Raw genomic sequence first — 19,070 nt, 5'->3', positions numbered from 1 at the left:
GAACCAGGAATATTGGCGGAAAGTGAAGAAGAAATTAAACAGAAAGCTGTGAAAGTTGTCCAAAGTGTGTATGTGCAAAGTAGTTGTCCAATGTCCCATGATGCAACAAAATTACCAAGATTTGAAAGACTGTTGACTGGAATATACGCAGTTACTGGTTTTTACCAATTCTTCTGACATGCTGTTCGGACCCAGTGTAGGGCCCAGGTGCGGTGGGAGAAGGTGGTTCCCTCTCTTGTTTGTTCCTCGGCCACCTTAGTTCTTATAGCCAATTGCCGCCCCTCACCCCTGTCCTCTGTCTCTGTGTAGCGCTACACCTACATGTCTGTGTGACTGTCCTGTCACTCTTCTGCAACAGGCACCCGGGCTCCCAGAAACTACCACCTGCTTCCACCTCTAATCCACAGGATGATTTGGGACTCCTTCCTAGTCTCTTCTAGAAAGCTGTGAGGACTTTTTTGTTGTTGCTGAAAGTTTAGTGATTTGAAATCGCGCATTAGGAAAAGCCCTAAAGCAGGGGTCCCAAAGCAGGGGTCCCCAAACTACGGCCCCGCGGGCCACATGCGGCCCCCTGAGGCTATTTATCCGGCCCTCGCAGCACTTCCGGAAGGGGCATCTCTTTCATTGGTGGTGAGAAGAGCATAGTTCCCATTGAAATACTGGTCAGTTTGTTGATTTAAATTTACTTGTTCTTTATTTTAAATATTGTATTTGTTCCCGTTTTGTTTTTTACTTTAAAATAAGATATGTGCAGTGTGCATAGGGATTTGTTCATAGTTTTTTTTTTATAGTCCGGGCCTCCAACGGTCTGAGGGACAGTGAACTGGCCCCCTGTGTAAAAAGTTTGGGGACCCCTGCCCTAAAGCATGTAAAAAAGAAATTGAATTTCATAGCATTTTATAAAGAATTTTTTTTTTTTTTTTTTTTTTTAGTGAGAGGAGGGGAGGCGGAGACAGACTCCCTCATGTGCCCCAACCAGGATCCACCCGACAAGCCCACTAGGGGGTGATGCTCTGCCCATCTGGGGCCCTTGCTCCATTACAACCAGAGCCATTATTTAGCACCTGAGGCCATGGAGCCATCCTCAGCGCCTGGGGCCAACTCGCTCTAATTGAGCCATGCCTGTAGGAGGGGAGGAGAAGAGAAAGAGAGAGAGAGGGAGAAGCAAGAGGGGGAGGGTGAAGAAGCAGATGGGCGCTTTTCATGTGTGCCCTGACTGGGAATTGAACCCAGGACTTCCACACGCCAGGCTGATGCTCTACCGCTGAGCCAACTGGCCAGGGCCAGGAGAAGTAATATTTTTAAGGTTATCCATGAGTATGCCACACCAGAGGCACAGGTGATCTCAGAATAAGCCTGGCATATTCTCCCTTCTGGCTACGTCATGGCTGGGCCCTGGAAACCCCAGCAGCTGCTCTCTCCTGGCCCGGGCCTTACACGCCCGTGTCCTGGGAGTGCAAATCACCCAGACATCTAGCCCGTCCTTCCCTCTGAACCCATCTCCTGCAGGGGCTGTATACCCCCTGGCACCTCCATCCCACAGGGGAAATCCAACTCTTCTTTGGTCCCGTTGGGGAAAGAAAACAACCCTGCCAACAAAAACACTCCTTCGTACCAATATAGAAGAGAGGGTGGACACAGCTTATTCCTGGCTGAACACACAGACTCACGTGCACAGAAGGGAGCACAGAAGTGGTGTCAGAGTCTCGAAAGAATGTCACACAGATTGTGTGAAGTAGAAAAAGAAACACTGAAAACTTCTCTCTTCCCCTTGAGAGACGAAGAAGTGGGCTGTGATGATCTCTGGCAACCGCAGAGACTCCTGGTTAACTTCCACAGTATGTGGCGACAGCCCCAAGGGTCTGAATGCCCTTGACCTTGCATTATAAAACTAAAAGGTCGGGCCTCTTATGGCCTATTCAGTTTTCAAGAAGACCCCCTAAGGAGAGGAAAGTGGGAGGTAGGTATCTCCTCTTCTAAGAAAGTGTCATTATTTTAGCCTATCATCCCTTCTGAAAACCCACCAATGCTAGTCCCCCAAACCACCTTTTTTCTTTGACAGAACTTTGATGTCCACTTCCCCTCTTTTTCCTGTCTGTGCATCGCTTGGCATTCGTACAGTGCAAAGGGTTTACAGTAACTTTGTGCTTACTATCCCATTTGATTTTCACGACCCGGGGAGGGGGGTTATTGTCCTCATTTTATTAACATAGAAACACACTGAGTAACTTTCCTAAACTTGTTGTGGGGGAGCTGCGACTTGAACCCAGGTCTCTGACGTCATCGGTCTCATCCTTTTCACCCTCTATGAATATATTGCTAGGACAGTCTAATGCAAGCAAGCAAAGAAAGAAAGGTGATATAAGGAGAGGACGCGGGGAGAGATGTGTTATGTCTCTTTAGTATTTGAGCACCGTGCCACATCCTAGAACAGACCTGTCCGGTAGAACTTCCTGTGAGGGTGGGAATGTTCTTTACTTGAGCTGTCCAATATGGTATCTGCAAGCCATAGCCATGTTTTACATGGCTACTTGAATGTGGTAGTATAATTGAGGAATTGACTTATTATTTCACCTTTATTAATTTAAACGTACATTTAAAAGCCACATGTGTCTAGTTGTAGCTAGTGGCTACCATGTTGGAGAGTGCAGCTCCAGAATGCAAAACTCCCCCTAGGTGCATTTCAAGGTGTCACTGTGTAACCAGAGGGCCAGTAACCAGAGGGTCACACTTGCATCAGACATCGGCGTGAAGGTCCCGCACATGTCAGCTGTCCAGACACTCACGTTAAGTAGGCTGCCCGCTTGGGAAGGAGAACAGAGGGCCTCAGAGGTCTGGGCTGCACACGAGTTCCTGTGAGCCGGTGTGTGCTGGGGCTGCCGACACTCTGCCTGGTGGGGTTCTGGCTGCCCCTACAGGCCCTGGTGCTGTCTGTTCCCATTCTAGAGAGTGGTCCCTTCAACCCCCGTCCTCCCCCCCGTCCCACAGCCCAGACCACGGCAGTCATCTGGAGGACGCCCCTTTGAGCGAGCCAGGACAACTTCATCAGAAAACAGAAACAGTCATTTGCCTGCTCAGTCACATCAGAAAGGGGCTGAGAGAGACTTCTGAAATTACTTCTTCAAACCCTCCTGCTTTACAGTTGAGAGAGCAAGGCCTGCAAAGGTGACCGGTACTGTCCTTGGCCTCTTTGTCCAGGGCTCTGACCCGCCGAGCCCACAGATGGTGTCGGAACCCGTGTGCAAGTGAGAAAACCTGGAGCCATCTGGCGAGGTCAGGTCCTCCTTCTGCCTCGTTATGTCCACGCAGCAATTCCTCAGGACACATGATGAATAGCGGGTATATTTGGCAAAGAGAACGAAGTTTCCCAACATTTCGCTGCCAATGCATACATTTGGGTCACTTATAGGTAAGAAAAAAAAAAAAGCTCGTCTTGTTCTTAAAGGTTCTCTGTAATATAATTCTACGTTTTTAAATCCTGCCTTGCACAGAGATCAGGCCTGGCTCTCATAAACGAAATATTCTTGGAGCATAGTCACTGATTGAATGATGCTGTTTATCCACCTTTGGGGTGAGCAACTACTATTAATCGTAATTCTCCATCAGAGAGTCCTTCCTCGTGTCTAACTTCCTGATCCCCCACCCTCACCCCAGCATGGTGTGGAGAGTGCTTAGCCAAGCCAGATGGACAAGTCACAAGTAGGCCACGTATTTTCTTTTCTGGAAAAACAAACAAACCCAAAACAACTCACCTTTACTCTAAGGAAAATACACAGCACAACAGAGCTGGAAGGTGGTGGGGGTGGAAGATATGAAAAAACTGAGTCACCAAACAAGCTGCCCAGACGTGGCCTCTTACTGTGGAGGGGAGGGACTTGTCCCTTACTCACTTGCCTTCCCTGATTCAGAGAAGCTGCCCCGGCAGGGCTGGGCCCGGGACGCTCCATGTTCCCATCTGTTCTCTTCTTGGTAGTTTGGGAATGGCTGTGTAGTTCTCAGGCTTTCAAGACAGAGAAGACTGAATGGAGAAGGGAAAGATGTTACCTCTGTGGGTTCACAGCCTTTTCTTCCAACGTCATCCCAGCCCTACCTCTCGGTATTTATCGGTGCCAAAGAGACAAAGCGCCTGGACCTGGGGCAAGGCGGGCAGCAGTGTGCTGAGTGATGATGTCGAGGAGGACGTGAGCAGCATCATACTGGTGCAGGAGCTGCCTGCGAAGTCGAGGACCATAGGAGAGATGCTGGGGAGTCTGCGGAAGGGGCAGGTTGGAGCCTTAGTCCCTCTGTTCCCAGTGCGTCAGTAGCCGAGCCTTTCCTTGGTCTGGGGTCTCTAAGGGTGTCCGTTTCACAGTACGTGGGAAGACATACATGTGCAGGTTATGGATGGCGTTGGGCAGGGTCCAGACAACAGGAATGCTGAAGAAGCGCGTGCTGAGTAGAACCACATGCGGCAGTCCTAGCAAGATGGTGTCCGCCAGCCAGACGCCCTGACTATTCGTCCCTTGAGTGTTGGGGTTCACTTCGCTGTGTGCCACCCTCACATTCATCCTGCCAGCTTTAGAAGCTGGTCAGCAAGTGGCACTGCGCTCACCGCTCCACCTGTGGTTTCCAGGAAGCAGCCGCCCTCCCTGAGGAGGCCACATTCTGCTGGGAATATAAAAAGCTGTATTTGAAGGGCTTCTTCAAGGTCCAAAATCCCAGGTTTCAGAAATGGCCCTGCAGATCACAGCAGACTTGAAGTGAGAGCTGCTCACCGGATTTGAAACAGTCTAGATTCAAAGTGTTGGGCACCACTGGCATGTACCAGGGATTTGCAATAAAAAAACAACACTCAAAATGAATCATCTCAAAGTTCCAGTAACCTAGAAACAGACATGTCCGTAAGGTGGGTAGTCAAGGTTCCCATCCAGTAACCTAGAAATAGACATGTCAGTAAGGTGGGTAGTCAAGGTTCCCATCCAGTAACCTAGAAACAGACGTGTCCGTAAGGTGGGTAGTCAAGGTTCCCATGGGTATTACATCTCACTTTTAATGACACTGTTTGAACATACAGCCCCGTTTCTCTCTATGACTAGAGCTAATAAATATCTTCAAGGGGATATTTTTGATAGGCTGGGTCCCACTGCCATAATCAGCTCTCAGATAGGAACTGCTCGCCTGCCTCAGGCCCAAATGCTGACCCTCCTGGACTGAAGCAGTGCCACTTATTGGGATGCCCCGCCCCTCACTAGACATTCACCCCTAGTTGAGAGCTGCTTCATGTTGAACCTCTTGCCCCTTCCAGCACCTTCACTTGCTATCTAGGACCGACGTGGCTGCCTTTTTTGGCTATTCTTCGCACTAGTAGCCAGGTCAATTTCCCAGCATTCATCCTTATCTCAGGAAGCACGGTTATAACCAGGTTTGCCAGGTTGTGCAAATATTAAATTTGCTGGGGCTTCTAACCAGGATCCTCAAGGGGATTTGGAGGTTTTTCAATATCAATAACTCGGGTAGATTTGTGATGAATCAGCCTGGCCAAGCTGGAACAATGATTCCCAGCATTCTCTTCCCTACATGGTTCCAGGTTACAGTTGGCTAAAACAGAGATCCGTGCAAACTCTGGAAGGCAGACAGGAAGCAGCAGCTGTGATTCTGACGATCTCGGAGGTTAGGGGTGGTGAGAGACAGATGCAGTGGTGCCAGTGGTTCCCTTGTCCTTTCTCTTTCCTGCTGCGGGTCAGCTCTGCTTCCTGTCGGCCAGCTCCGTGGACCAGCAGCAACCCAGGCTCAGCACCAAACGCCTGGCTGTGAACCCACAGAGGGAACAGCAACAGAGAAGCAACGACCCTCGGGCTTCCTCCCCAGCCGCCACGGTTCCCACTCCAGCAGCTGGATGTGCCTGACGCCCAGCTTTCCCTATAAGTGCAGACTTGCCCACCAGTGCCAGAGCTTGGGGACCACTGGTTAGGGACTTTTCTTCCCTAATTTTAGGGTTGACCAATTTTCTTTTGAAAAATGCTAACATGCTTTCCTAGAATTTGACCGATATTAATTCAGAACTCAATCAGGATTTTTTTTCTTGTTTCCTCTCTCCTAGGGCTCTTCTTCTGCAATTTCGTAGAGAAAGGTGGAGATTCTGCTGCGCTCCCCCAAATTCAGTATTTTGGGAACTGGGGCTTTTAAATTGCGATTTCTTTTCCATATGTCCCGTTTTAAACCCTTAACAAGAAAAAATGTGTAAAATAGTTTGCCAGTCAAATATGTAATCATGAGCAATTTGTTTCGTAGGAAGTAGGGAACGGCAGGCATTCTCACATGGAGTTAAAGAAATCCTAATTGCTTACACCTGCAGAAGCTGCCACTTTTGGAAGGTGTGTAATTAGCAGCCAGTGTGCTGGAAAAGTGTGATTGTGTGTTTAAATAGGGGGCACAGCCCAGAGGCTGCCCATATTGGGGTTCTCCCAGCGTGTTCATTAGACCAGCCTGGCTCTCCCGCCACTTTAAGGACGACTGCTTGATTGAACACAAAGCGTGTGGCCAACTGAGCCCACACACTGTTCACTGTGCAAAGCAGGTGTGACCACTTAAAAAAAATAGAGTCCTTTTCACTTTGTGATTATGAATTTTCTGCTTTTCTAGCCCAGTGGTTCCCAGCTTTGGCTGCACATTGCAATCACGAGGGAGACTCTTAAAATCCGGGTGCCCAAGCTGCGACTAGACCAGTGAAATCAGACTCTCTCAGGGGCAGCAGTAGTTTGAAAGCTCCTCAGGTGATTCCGGTGCTGCCAAGTTTCAAAACCAGTTTGACCAGCGGTTCTCAAGCCATGGCTGCCTCGAAAGCATCTGGAGGGCTTGTTAAAAGCCGCCCCCAGATACGCAGTCAAGTGAGTGTGCGTGCGTGGAGGGGGTGTTCAGTACTTCACACTTCTCACATTTACTCAAAGAATGTCGTCAAGGCTAAACCAATGTTGAATTCCGTTTGAAATTAGAATATTCTTTTCCTGCACACAGGACAGGCATTGTGCTAAACTTTTTATAGTTGTTACATCATTTAATCATTTTCACAAAGCCTTCAGGTCTCAGGAATAGTATCAAACTGAGACACCTTCTGTCTACCCTTCACAAACGTTCCTGCCACGGTCACCATCCTATCACCTGGTTTGTTTCCTTCTGGGCCCTCACCAGTATGTAATCTTATAGACATTTCCTCTTCTAGTCGCACATAAGCTCCATGATGACAGAAACCCTGCTTATCTTCACCTTGTGCCTAGCAGACAACAGGCATTCTGCACACACCTGCTGAATAAATGATTCTGCAGAGCAATCCTAGGAATGAGGAACCAATCTGGTCTGTATTTCAGACCAGGACATAGAAACACAAAAAGACTAAGTAACTTGTCCAAGATCACAGTGGAGGAACTAAGATTCAAACTGACCAGAACTAGGATTTTAAGCTTCTATAAGGATGGTCAGCTTAAACAAAGGATGAGCCTTCTTTCCCAGCAATAAACTGAATTATTCACCTACCAACGTCATCTTTGCCTTACTGCCACTTGATTCAAAACTATGTATTTTTTCAGGTAAGAGTAAAAATCCAGAGCCCAAACCTATATGGCCAAATGTAGAAACTGTGGCAGTTTCTTTCCTATTTAAAAACTCTACTAGTCGCCCTGGCCGGTTGGCTCAGCGGTAGAGCATCGGCCTGGCATGCGGGGGACCCGGGTTCGATTCCCGGCCAGGGCACATAGGAGAAGCGCCCATTTGCTTCTCCACCCCCCACTCCTTCTCTGTCTCTCTCTTCCCCTCCCGCAGCCAAGGCTCCATTGGAGCAAAGATGGCCCGGGCGCTGGGGATGGCTCCTTGGCCTCTGCCCCAGGCGCTAGAGTGGCTCTGGTCGTGGCAGAGCGATGCCCCGGAGGGGCAGAGCATCGCCCCCTGGTGGGCAGAGCGTCGCCCCTGGTGGGCGTGCCGGGTGGATCCCGGCGCATGCGGGAGTCTGTCTGACTGACTCTCCCCATTTCCAGCTTCAGAAAAATACAAAAAAAACAAACAGAAAACAAAAAACAAACTACTAGTCATACCAGAAAGCTACTTACAATGCCTTAAAGCAGGTTAAAAATTTCCACCTCATATAACATTACATCAAAATCTTTTAATACAGCCTGATCAGGCAGTGGCACAGTGGATAGAGCAGGGGTCCCCAAACTTTTTGCACAGGGGGGCCAGTTCACTGTCCCTCAGACTGTTGGAGGGCCAGACTATAAAAAAAAACCTATGAACCAATTCCTATGCACACTGCACATATCTTTTTTTAAAGTAAAAATCCAAAACGGAACAAATACAATATTTAAAATAAAGAACAAGTCAATTTAAATCAACAAACTGACCAGTATTTCAATGGGAACTATGGGCCTGCTTTTGGCTAATGAGATGGCGGTGCCCCTTCCAGAAGTGCGGCGGGGGCCGGATAAATGGCCTCAGGGGGCCGCATGTGGCCCACGGGCTGTAGTTTAGGGACCCCTGGGATAGAGCATCGGACTATCCCAGGGGTCCCCAAAGTCACTAGCTTGAGCGCGGGCTCATCTGGTTTGAGCAAAGCTCATCAGCTTGGACCCAAGGTTGCTGGCTCGAGCAAGGGGTTACTCAGTCTGCTGAAGGCCCACAATCAAGTCACATATGAGAAAGCAATCAATGAACAACTAAGGTGTTGCAACGAAAAACTGATGATTGATGCTTCTCATCTCTCTCCGTTCCTGTCTGTTCCTATCAATCCCTCTCTCTCTGTCTCTGTAAAAAAAAAAAAAAAAAATATTTTAATACAAAATGTTGGTATTTAGTGGAAAAAAAAACAGAGAAAAACAAATGGTTTTGAATTAGCTGACTTTATTGAACATGCCCATACAATTATTTTGGTAATAAATTAATATATACACTTAGAAAAATGTTGAGTACTTTCTAAGAAAATGCTTCTGAATGTGTAAAGGATATGCAGAATAATTTACAATTGACTTTATAATTTTCAAACTCAGAAGTGTGGCAATATCAAATTAACTGAAGAAAAATGGAGTCTCTTTCTAAGTTATGATTTAGATAGTTTGAAGTTTATAAAGGTTTCAATGACCATTTCAGCCCTGCAAGTTACAAAGCCTGAACTGTCAGTTCAAACATCACCTGATCCAGTCTCCTGAGTGGACAGATAAAGAATCCACTGGCCTTGCCAAAGGTTACAAAGCTAGAAGACAGAGGCTGAATTACAAATCAGTTCTCAGAGATGCTCCAGAAATGTCTGTTGAATAAAATAAGGCACATACATGATACAGAACTCTAGTCATGCCTCAAAGACCCTGATTTTACTTTCTGCCTAACAGAAATTTAAATTAAATCCCGATGCATTCTTTTGTAGCTAACAAATTTAGTGACTTGGTTGCTTTGGAAACAAAATGGTTCCCACAATTGCAGCTGATCACTGATTGTCGTTTATGCTTCTTTCCTCCTGAAACGTTTGGTTTGGACTCAGGCCACGTTTCCTCCTGCTATTCTGTGCTCCCAGATCTGTATCAGGGGTCTCTGGTCTTGTTTGAAAGTCATGTTAACCCGGGGAGCTAACATCAGCACTATCTACAAAGCGCTCAGCATCCACCTGCGGGGCAACCTGTTTCCCCTGCAGCTCATTTCTAACAGAGGCAGCACCTGCTGTTCATCCCGGCCATTGCCGGGTCCAAAGCAACCGCGGATGACTTTTGGGGCGTCAGTGTCCCAAATGGCAGTGAGATTTCTCAGCAGGTCAGGGATATAGCACACAAGGCCTCACATAATGTACCAGTACTTCCAGCACCCGGTTTTGGTGATTTATTTTATGTTTCAGTTCACAGCTGTACAGCTGTGCTGCTGGCGGGCAGAGAAAGGGCACTGACTCGTTTTAACTTAGATCCTGATGAGTGTGTGCAGCATGTATATCAGTAACAATGTTCACATTCCGGCAGGAGTTGTTCTCTTCGCTTGTAGGAGCCATTCCCCAACCAACCTGCCAAACTTTATATACACAGCAAGATTGTGTATATAAAGGGATTTCTGAACTTCCACGTAAATGATCCTAATTTCTTGCTACTCTCAGCAATGCAGCAAAGTAAGACTGATAGCCTATCTTTATATATTTGTCTCCAGGGCAACATCTCTCTGTAAGACTGAATGTTTGGTTTGGCTGCAACTTACAGAGGATTATTAGATGTGCTCTCAGGGGCAAATTTATTTAGAATAGGCACCTCATTTTCAAGTTCTTTCTCAGCAAATACAAGAGTTGTAAAAGCTTTACCTTTAGGAGCAGGGACTTGATTTGGGGGGACTGCTAAGAGCTCTGCCGCCACCATGAAGACTTGACACTGACCCTTATCTAGAATGCAATTTCATTAGCCATATCTAAAAGCAAGAGAAATGAGAACCCAGACACATAAATATCATTTGCTCTGATCTGGCAACAACACGCACCCATTTAATTCACTAATTGGCATGTTTTTCTCCTGTCATTCTGTTATCAATTTCACTTCCTTGGGCTGACTTCCTTTTTGTCTTGTCCTGATTTTCAAGGAGTGTGCAGAATATCGATAAGGAAACTGCCTATTCTTTGACCATTTCACTTTTTGACTTTTCTTTCTTCTTCACTAACTTTTAGCTTTGGAAAAGAAACTGTGAGCTCAGTGTATTTTCTCTCTACGACCAGGACCTGACTGAAAGCATGAAGTATAACGGGAAAGGCACACTCAACAGGACTCAGACGACCGGCCTGGGCTAGGAACTGCATGCGGCACTGACAAAGGAACTGATTAAGTTTAGAAGAGCAAAGCTGATGGCTAGTTTTAATAATCTTAATAACCAAGTAAAAAATAAAATCTTTTTAAAATAAGGAATCCTAATGACTCTGAGGTAGATGATGCTGTTATCAGATAATAAAGTGATTAGCTATAAGATAAAAACAAACAGGGAAAGAAAGCATTGACTTGAAATGCTCTTGCTTTAAATTCATGTGGAAAATGAATAACACCGTTTCCAATGCAAAGAGATGCAGGCATGCCGTGTCGTGGACTTGCTTTACTGCCGGAGAGGAACCTGGCAGCCGGTGGGGGGATCCGGATCAGCAAACTACAGACGGCCGTCCCCACGAGGAGGCCTGTAACGTTGTCTTTGATTTTTCCAGCGTGGCTCATTCTCAAGTGGTCAGGATTTGGATTCCTAGAGTCTTTTTTAGCATTTAACTAATTCTTTGCTGGTGGAAGGGGCTTGGACTGTTTCTCCGCACATAAACTGTTCCTAAGAAAGAAAAAAAAATTACATTAACCACTGAGTGCGTCACAAATGCTGATATTAAACTTTGACCTTGTTACAGAGCCAATCCAGCTGTGTGCTTTTCCATTGCTATACCACTTCATCCTTGCTCAATGTCAGCACCGGAATTATAAACATAAAAATGTATCGGTTTTTAGTCATGAATTCATATTTAATATAAAACACCTTATCAACAAACATGCCTATCTTCACTACATAGCACCCACCTCTCAGAAATCACATTTATAAAGACATTACCACACCTTTTAAGTTTCTGTATTACAAATTATTACTTACACTAAAATTTCTCCACTTCAGTGTTTGGCCACTCAAATGCCTGTCCTCTTCAAAATTATTACTTCTTCCAACTAAAAGGGATAGCTCTTTATGTTTTCCAACAGAGAATCTGCAATGGTAGCTACTCTAAATGACATCCAATCTCTGCTCATTTGTCCTGGCTTATGTCAGCTACCCCAGAAATCTCTGCCTCAAGGTTACCCCTCATCTCCTGCAATCTGATCTCCAGGAGGGTCAGACTGCACGCTGTCCCTGTCACTCTCACTCCTGCCCAGCCCCTGGAATCCTCCACTGTGCTCTTTGGCCTTCACGGTCCATCAGGAGCACAATGCTCCACATTTTCAACCTCTCCTTGAAAACGTCCCTGTGCCTTCTTGCTCTAACACAGTGCTTTCTCATGGTGACGGGCAGTGGGCTGGGAGTGGTGTTGATTTTGTCTCCAGGAGACATTTAGCTATGTCTGGAGACATTCTAGGTTCACACAACTGGGAGTGTGGGAGCTAATGGGTAGAGGCACAGAACAGCCCTGTGCAACAAGGAGTTACTCAGCCCCAAATGTCCAAATATGCTGAGGTTGAGAAGAGGCCACCCCCTAAGGACAGACACTGTTTCCCATGTAACCCCTCAGGTGGTAGCTTTGTCATCTCTCAGAGCCCCTGTACCACTGAGACTGGAGGAGGAGCAGCTGCTCCACCAGTCTCGTTTCCTCTCTAAAACCCACCAACTTTGACTCTAATGTCATGGGGCTGTTTCATCACTACTCTCTGTTGCTGTCATCCACTCCCCTTGGTCCCTCATTCCAACCCTTCTCAGACCTCCAGTGCACTCACCCTACTACTGTTTCACTAGATCTCCAGTGCACTCTCCTACTACTGTTTCACTAGATCTCCAGGGCGCTCACCCTACTACTGTTTCACTAGATCTCCAGTGCGCTCACCCTACTACTGTTTCACTAGATCTCCAGCGCGCTCACCCTACTACTGTTTCACTAGATCTCTAGTGCACTCACCCTACTACTGTTTCACTAGATCTCCAGTGCGCTCACCCTACTACTGTTTCACTAGATCTCCAGTGCGCTCATCCTACTACTGTTTCACTAGATCTCCAGTGCACTCACGCTACTACTGTTTCACTAGATCCCCAGTGCGCTCACCCTACTACTGTTTCACTAGATCTCCAGTGCGCTCACCCTACTACTGTTTCACTAGATCTCCAGTGCGCTCATCCTACTACTGTTTCACTAGATCTCCAGTGCGCTCATCCTACTACTGTTTCACTAGATCTCCAGTGCACTCACGCTACTACTGTTTCACTAGATCTCCAGTGCACTCTCCTACTACTGTTTCACTAGATCTCCAGGGCGCTCACCCTACTACTGTTTCACTAGATCTCCAGTGCACTCATCCTACTACTGTTTCACTAGATCCCCAGTGCACTCACGCTACTGTTTCACTAGATCTCCAGTGCACTCACCCTACTACTGTTTCACTAGATCCCCAGGGCGCTCACCCTACTACTGTTTCACTAGATCTCCAGTGCGCTCACCCTACTACTGTTTCACTAGATCTCCAGTGCGCTCACCCTACTACTGTTTCACTAGATCTCCAGTGCGCTCACTCTACTACTGTTTCACTAGATCTCCAGTGCACTCATCCTACTACTGTTTCACTAGATCCCCAGTGCGCTCACCCTACTACTGTTTCACTAGATCCCCAGTGCACTCATACTACTACTGTTTCACTAGATCCCCAGTGCACTCATCCTACTACTGTTTCACTAGATCCCCAGTGCGCTCACCCTACTACTGTTTCACTACTCCTCATGCCTTCACCCTTTGAGTACTACAAACGTTCATGTACATCCTTGTGCCTCCTGACCATCCCGACCATTCATTTTTTGAAAATAAACTCACTCCTGGCGGTCAGCAAGCATGAAAAAAACCTCACTACTCAAAGGGTTAATGTTTTAAATTCCACAGCCATGAAATTCCAGTTAATTACATAATCACTTTTCTTTCACTTCCTATTCAGGTGGTAAAAACATAGCCCTGGTGGAATCTAACTTCTTGCATCTACATTCACCCATGTAGATGAATGCCTATTACCCAAACCCTCTCTTGATCCTAGATCACTACCAGTTATTGCCCCTCATCTCCGCTCCCCTTTGCAACAAACTCCTTAAAAGAAAGGTCTACACTTGCTGCCTCCTATTCTCTCATTCTCTCCAGCAAGTTTTCCACCAGTCAGGCTCTGTCCCCATTACTCCACTGAAGCTGCTCTCTTCACCATCACAACTGGCCTCCTTGTTAAAGCCAACAGTTAATTCTCACTATCTCTCAGTGGCATCTGACAAGGCTGATCACTTCCTCCACCTTTCTCATCTGGCTTCCGGGATATGATGCTGGTGGTTCTCTTCTTTCCTCTGTGGTGGCTCCTTTTCAGCCAGCTTTGCTGATTCCTCACTTCCTTCCCTGACTTTTTAATGCTGGAGTGGCCCAAGGCTCAGTCCTTTCTTTTGTCCATCTCTACCACATTCACAGTCCTGGTGATCTCATCTAATCTCATGGCTTTAAATGCTGGCGATTTGCTGATAACTTTCTAACTTACAGTGCCAACGAATAGCTCTTTGAACACCATATTTGCATATCCAGTTGCCTTCTCGCCAGGTCCACCGGGATGAAAAATAGGCCTCTCAACCACAGTATGTCCAACCCCTGTCCCTGTACTCGCAGTCACCTCCCCCTCAGTTAATGGTAAATCCATCCTTCCAGGGATGAAGGCCACAAATGTTGAAATCATCCTTGACTCCTCTCATATCTTATATCCAATCAGTAAGAAATCTTTATCCTTTAAAGTGTACCCAGAAACCGACCACTCTACCTCCATTACTATAGCTTGGTCCAAGCTACTCATCTCCTGTCTCTATCTTTGTCTCTTTGTGCTCTCCTCTGAACACAGCAGTCAGAATCCCTCTATTAAATTTTGCAGATCGTGGCAATCCTCTGTTCTAGAATTCTCCACTGGTTCCCTATATCACTCACAAGAAAAGCCAAAGTCCTTAGAGTGGCCCACAAACACCTCTGTGATCTGCCCACTCCAATAATTCAGCTTGGACGAGTCCTCACCCTCGTTTACTCTACTCTAGTCACTGGCCTCCTTGCTGTTCCTTGATGGAACCAAGCATGTTTGTGCTTTAGGGCTTCCTCACTGAAGGTTCCCCTTACCAGCTGCTCTCACTCCTAACGTGGACAGGGCTTACTCCCTCGCCTCGCTGCCTAAAACTGCAACTTCTTCTCATACCAGCCTCCTGATCTCCTTTACCCGTGTCTCTTTTTGTTCCAGAACACATTATGATACAAGAGTAATCAGTAAACTTCTAAATTATAGTTTAAATTATAGCTTGCTTCCCTCATGAGGCCAAGTGCCTTGTTCCCACCTACCCTGTAATCATGTTTGAGATCATCCTGAAGAATGACAAGCTATTTTATGTCAATTATAATCTCAAAAAGAAAAAACATGTTAAGCTTCTTACTTAAAATTTTATTCAAAGTACTGACCAAAAGTTGGGATTGGCAGTAAGAATATTTATTTTGTTTTCTATTTTCAATATCCTTGAAGGAAAAATAACCGGATGCAGAGTCTATGTATAAGCCAGCTAAGAAATACCATACAACTGCTCCCTTGAAAATATGTCAGGGTGCTCTGAACAATTTTAATTACTTATTAAATTAAAGAGGAATGAAGATTGTCAACTAAGAAGCCTTTATCTTTTACTTAAGAAATAATTAGTGCCTGACCAGGCAGTGGTGCAGTGGATAGAGCGTCGGACTGGGATGCGGAGGACCCAGGTTCGAGACCCAGAGGTTGCCAGCTTGAGCGCGGGCTCATCTGGTTTGAGCAAAAGCTCACTGACTTGGACCCAAGGTCGCTGGCTCGAGCAGGGGGTTACTTGGTCTGTTGAAGGCCCGTGGTCAAGGCACATATGAGAAAGCAATCAATGAACAACTAAGATGTCACAACAAAAAACTGATGATTGGTGCTTCTCATCTCTCTCCATTCCTGTCTGTCTATTCCTCTCTCTGACTTTCTCTCTGTCTCTGTGTAAAAAAAAAAAAAAAAGTAATTAGTAATTTCCATTAAATAGAGTTTTCTTTATTGCTCCATCTAAAGCTGAAATCAGTTAATTTAAGCTTTAAAAATGTTAAACTTACAATATGGCTGTTTATTAATAGTTTTTAAAATTGATTTTTAAAAAACCAAGCATTTACCTAACACACTGTTAAAAACATTCTCCACATTACATATCCTGAACAAACTGCTCTAGGTTCTTGCATATCAACCCTCCCCCCACCTTTTACAATTTGACCTCTTACTTTGTCGTAAATCACTTTTATAATAAGAGAGCAGCTAGGACACGTTGCCACGTCTTCCCCGTTCTCCAAATCTTCCTATAACAAAATCAAACACCGTCTGATCAGCATTGCCTTCCCAATGCACACTCCTCCTTCCAAACCCTCCCGCCTCTGAGCAAGCTCCTCTGTGGTTTGTCCCCTCTCCCCCAAGGTATGTGAGGGCCAAAGGGGCCTTCAGAGAGGAATGCCAACCCCAATTTTCCCTGGAAGCGTCACTCGGGGGAAATACCCTAGGCTAGTCAAGGTTTAGTCGCCTCAAAGCCTCTGGGAAGAGAAGCACACGTTCTTTCCTCCACAGCAGCATCCCAGGAACGTGGACCCAAAGGGGGAGGCTAAGTGGGAAAGGATGGCGGTAAGTCAGGTGCTCCCCACTCTGCACCCCCTCCCCGCCCCCTCGCCAGGCCTGACTAAAGGCCTGACAGAATGTCCACTTGGGAGCTGAGAACTATCGACCTTGGAGGGAGTCACAAGCGGATAAAAAGGGCGTGGAAAACAGCCGCGCGGGCCACGGAACCGCGGAAGGAACACCAGAGGAAAAACACGCCTCCTCTCCTGAGCAGCCGGGCTGGCCCCTGAAGTTACCTTGGTGATGGAAAAGTTATCGCCACAAGGGCAGGGGTAGAAATAAGTCTCCAGGTCCTCGTCATATTGGAAGTCCTCGATTTCCACCTCGTCGTGAAACACTGCCATTGTACCGGGGCCAGAGGAGAGCCCCGACCGGCCGAAGCAGACCCAGGGCCGGTCTAACTTCGGGGATACCTGACCCAGCTGGTCGTTATAGCCACACACCGGCGCGGGGACGGTCGCTTCCGGCGCACAGACTCTGATGCAACTGCGGGCATGGCGCCCACAGGGGTGACCCGGTAGTGGTCACCATGGAGATGGCGGAGCTGGGGTTGGGGGAGAGGGTGGAAGAGCATGCTAGGGGCTCAGTGGTGTCGTGACCGCTCCGCCCATTGGATGAGACGTGACCAATAGGATGTGAGGATTGCTGGCGATGCTCTACGTCACGTCGGGGACACCGGAAGCTTTCAGGCACCGGCGGCGGAGTTGGACTGTGTTCAGCGGTGCCGGTTCGCGTCGTGTTGGCGGCGCGGAGACGTCTTACTGCGCGGCTGTGGTTGCCCGGCCTCCCGTCGAGGGACCTGAGAGAGGCCTTGGGCAGATCCCGCTGAAGGCCGCAGCAGGCCTGGCTAGCGTAGTCTGGACCCTCGGCTCCCCTGAGGGAAGGTCCGCAGTCTTGCTTGGTCTTCGGCGGTGGGAGCTGCTCAGCCTTCTCGATTTCCGTGCCTTCCCTGCGACCGACTAAAAGCTCCCTTGGAATTTCGATTCACCAGGTGACCTTGATTGAGCTCAGGGCGACGCCAGCTGTAGTTCCTGGCTGCACTTGGCTGTTCAGGTATACCCCCGCCTCTTCATCACCCTATATTATCTTCAGTTGCCCTAAATTGTATACCATACTTAGTTTATATTCACATAATACATATGCATAATACTCACATATGTACACATCCCTATACATACGTACACGCACTCAAATGTTTGCATGAAGTTGCCAGTTTTGTGCACACTCAAGTTTCACCTGGTTTGGCCCTTTTAAGGCTTGAAGACGTAAAAGCAGAGGATTCTTTGGGAGAAAACCCAGAAGTTACATTAAAGGAGTTTATGGAAGATTATTACAGAGGCCTCACAGACAGTCCACTTAGCGTATTTGGAGATCTGTCCTGAAGTAAGGAAACATTTTTAAACCGTTTGTGGGTTAACCGTTTGTGAGAAGATTCTGCTCTGTCTGAGCGCAGGAGAAATTCCAGCAAAGCCCACTTAGCCCCGTGACTGCGCCCTGGATCTGTAGACACAGATGCTTCCCGGGCAGCCTCTGGGAGACAGGAGGCCAGGGGAGAATCGCTAGTGCCTATTCTGTAGTCTCAGTGAGCGTTTTGAGATTGGGAACCATCTTTAGTTCTTAAGTGCTTCTGAGAAAAAGTACCTAGAAATTAGAAATGAGCCGTTCTTGAGTGTGCAGAAATGGGTGCAGTCGTATTTGTTTCGTAGAAGTATAAATTAGTAAACCTTAGAGAAAGCAAGTTGGATCTATCAAAAAAAATTCTCTTGGGAATCTTAAAATCTGAGGCTAATACTTCTAAAAGTTACAGGAGTTTTGGGTAATTAAAAAAAATATAATTCTTTGTGTTTTTTCCAACTTTTCTTTGAATGTGTATTGCCTAAAGTGGAAGAAAAAACTAATGAAAGACTTATTAATAATAATTGACACTATATGCCAAGCACTGTACCAAATGGTTTACATGCATTGTTATTATAATAGCCCAATGAGGTATAGGTATCGTTAATCTCATCTTTAGTATTGGGAAACTTGAGGTTTCGGCCTAAGGAGACTTGCCTAAGTAGGCAGAGCCAATGAGTGGCAGTAGCTGTGGTGAGAACTGAGATCTCTCTGACCCCAGAACCTAGGCTTTTCATTACTTCAGTGTCATCTCTGATGTAGTGGTGTTGAAATAGAGTAGATTAAACAAATAGCCCTGGAGCTCTGCAGACTGCTGGGATTTTCATAGAGTGCTGGTTCCCTTGAGACCTAGATTTGGGTGTCTTCTTGGCCTTCCATACTGTTTTCATCCGGCCATCTATTGGCCATACTCCTTGTCTGGCCAAAGGTGCTTCCCTGTATGGTTTTGCCCACTTTTGAGTTCTTACTGTGCTGAAGAAAATAATACTGTAGCCAAACATGTGATGCAGTTTTTTCCCCCCACCCACTATTTTTAAATAAAACATAATGACTATTCAACTTTATATTTATTCTTAAAAGGTAATGGAAACATTCTGTAATGAGACTTTTTGGACCCCGACAGTAAGACAAGCAGATTTACTAGTTGCTATAGGATCACTTGAGGCCACAAATTTATGATTAAAATTTTTTTTCTAATCATAAAATGTTAACACTACTGATCTCAAAAATAAGAGTTACTAAAATTCTTAACATATGATTGAACTCAGGAATGTCGTAATTATGTATTAGAAACTATTTTATGAGTGGTGTTGTATATTA

General features: G+C 46.5%; 2 protein-coding genes and 1 pseudogene across 3 annotated transcripts in view; 1 reads left to right on the top strand and 2 right to left on the bottom strand.

The window, feature by feature from the left end:
* Positions 1 to 3,921: 3,921 nt before the first annotated feature.
* LOC136314406 (ORM1-like protein 2 pseudogene) lies at positions 3,922 to 4,766 on the bottom strand (annotated as a pseudogene).
* Positions 4,767 to 8,845: 4,079 nt separating this feature from the next.
* Positions 8,846 to 16,831, bottom strand: DPH3 (diphthamide biosynthesis 3). The gene is made up of 3 exons (XM_066244696.1): positions 16,592 to 16,831; positions 15,971 to 16,045; positions 8,846 to 11,286 (listed from the first exon to the last, which is right to left on the bottom strand). The coding sequence occupies exons 1-3, from the start codon at positions 16,697 to 16,699 to the stop codon at positions 11,221 to 11,223; spliced, it is 249 nt and encodes an 82-aa protein (XP_066100793.1). The 5' UTR covers positions 16,700 to 16,831; the 3' UTR covers positions 8,846 to 11,220.
* A 114-nt stretch (positions 16,832 to 16,945) lies between these two features.
* Positions 16,946 to 19,070, top strand: part of OXNAD1 (oxidoreductase NAD binding domain containing 1) — a 44,493-nt gene continuing 42,368 nt past the window's right edge. For both annotated transcript variants that reach the window (XM_066244695.1, XM_066244694.1), the window contains exon 1: positions 16,946 to 17,408. The gene's annotated coding sequence lies outside the window, so the exon portion shown is untranslated. The remainder of the gene's footprint in view (positions 17,409 to 19,070) is intronic.

This window comes from Saccopteryx bilineata, chromosome 10 (assembly GCF_036850765.1).
Source record: "Saccopteryx bilineata isolate mSacBil1 chromosome 10, mSacBil1_pri_phased_curated, whole genome shotgun sequence".
NCBI lineage: Eukaryota > Metazoa > Chordata > Mammalia > Chiroptera > Emballonuridae > Saccopteryx > Saccopteryx bilineata.
Note: the sequence above shows the minus strand (reverse complement) of the source record. Positions and strands in the feature narration are given on the sequence as shown.

Excerpts from the sequence above, each read along its gene's own strand:
- DPH3 (XM_066244696.1), bottom strand. The coding sequence starts at position 16,699 with ATGGCAGTGTTTCACGACGAGGTGGAAATCGAGGACTTCCAATATGAC. Across the intron at positions 16,046-16,591 it reads ATAACTTTTCCATCACCAAG|GAAGATTTGGAGAACGGGGA; the intron begins GTAACTTCAGGG and ends ATTTTGTTATAG. Across the intron at positions 11,287-15,970 it reads TAAAAGTGATTTACGACAAA|GAACAGTTTATGTGCGGAGA; the intron begins GTAAGAGGTCAA and ends TTTCTTTCTTAG.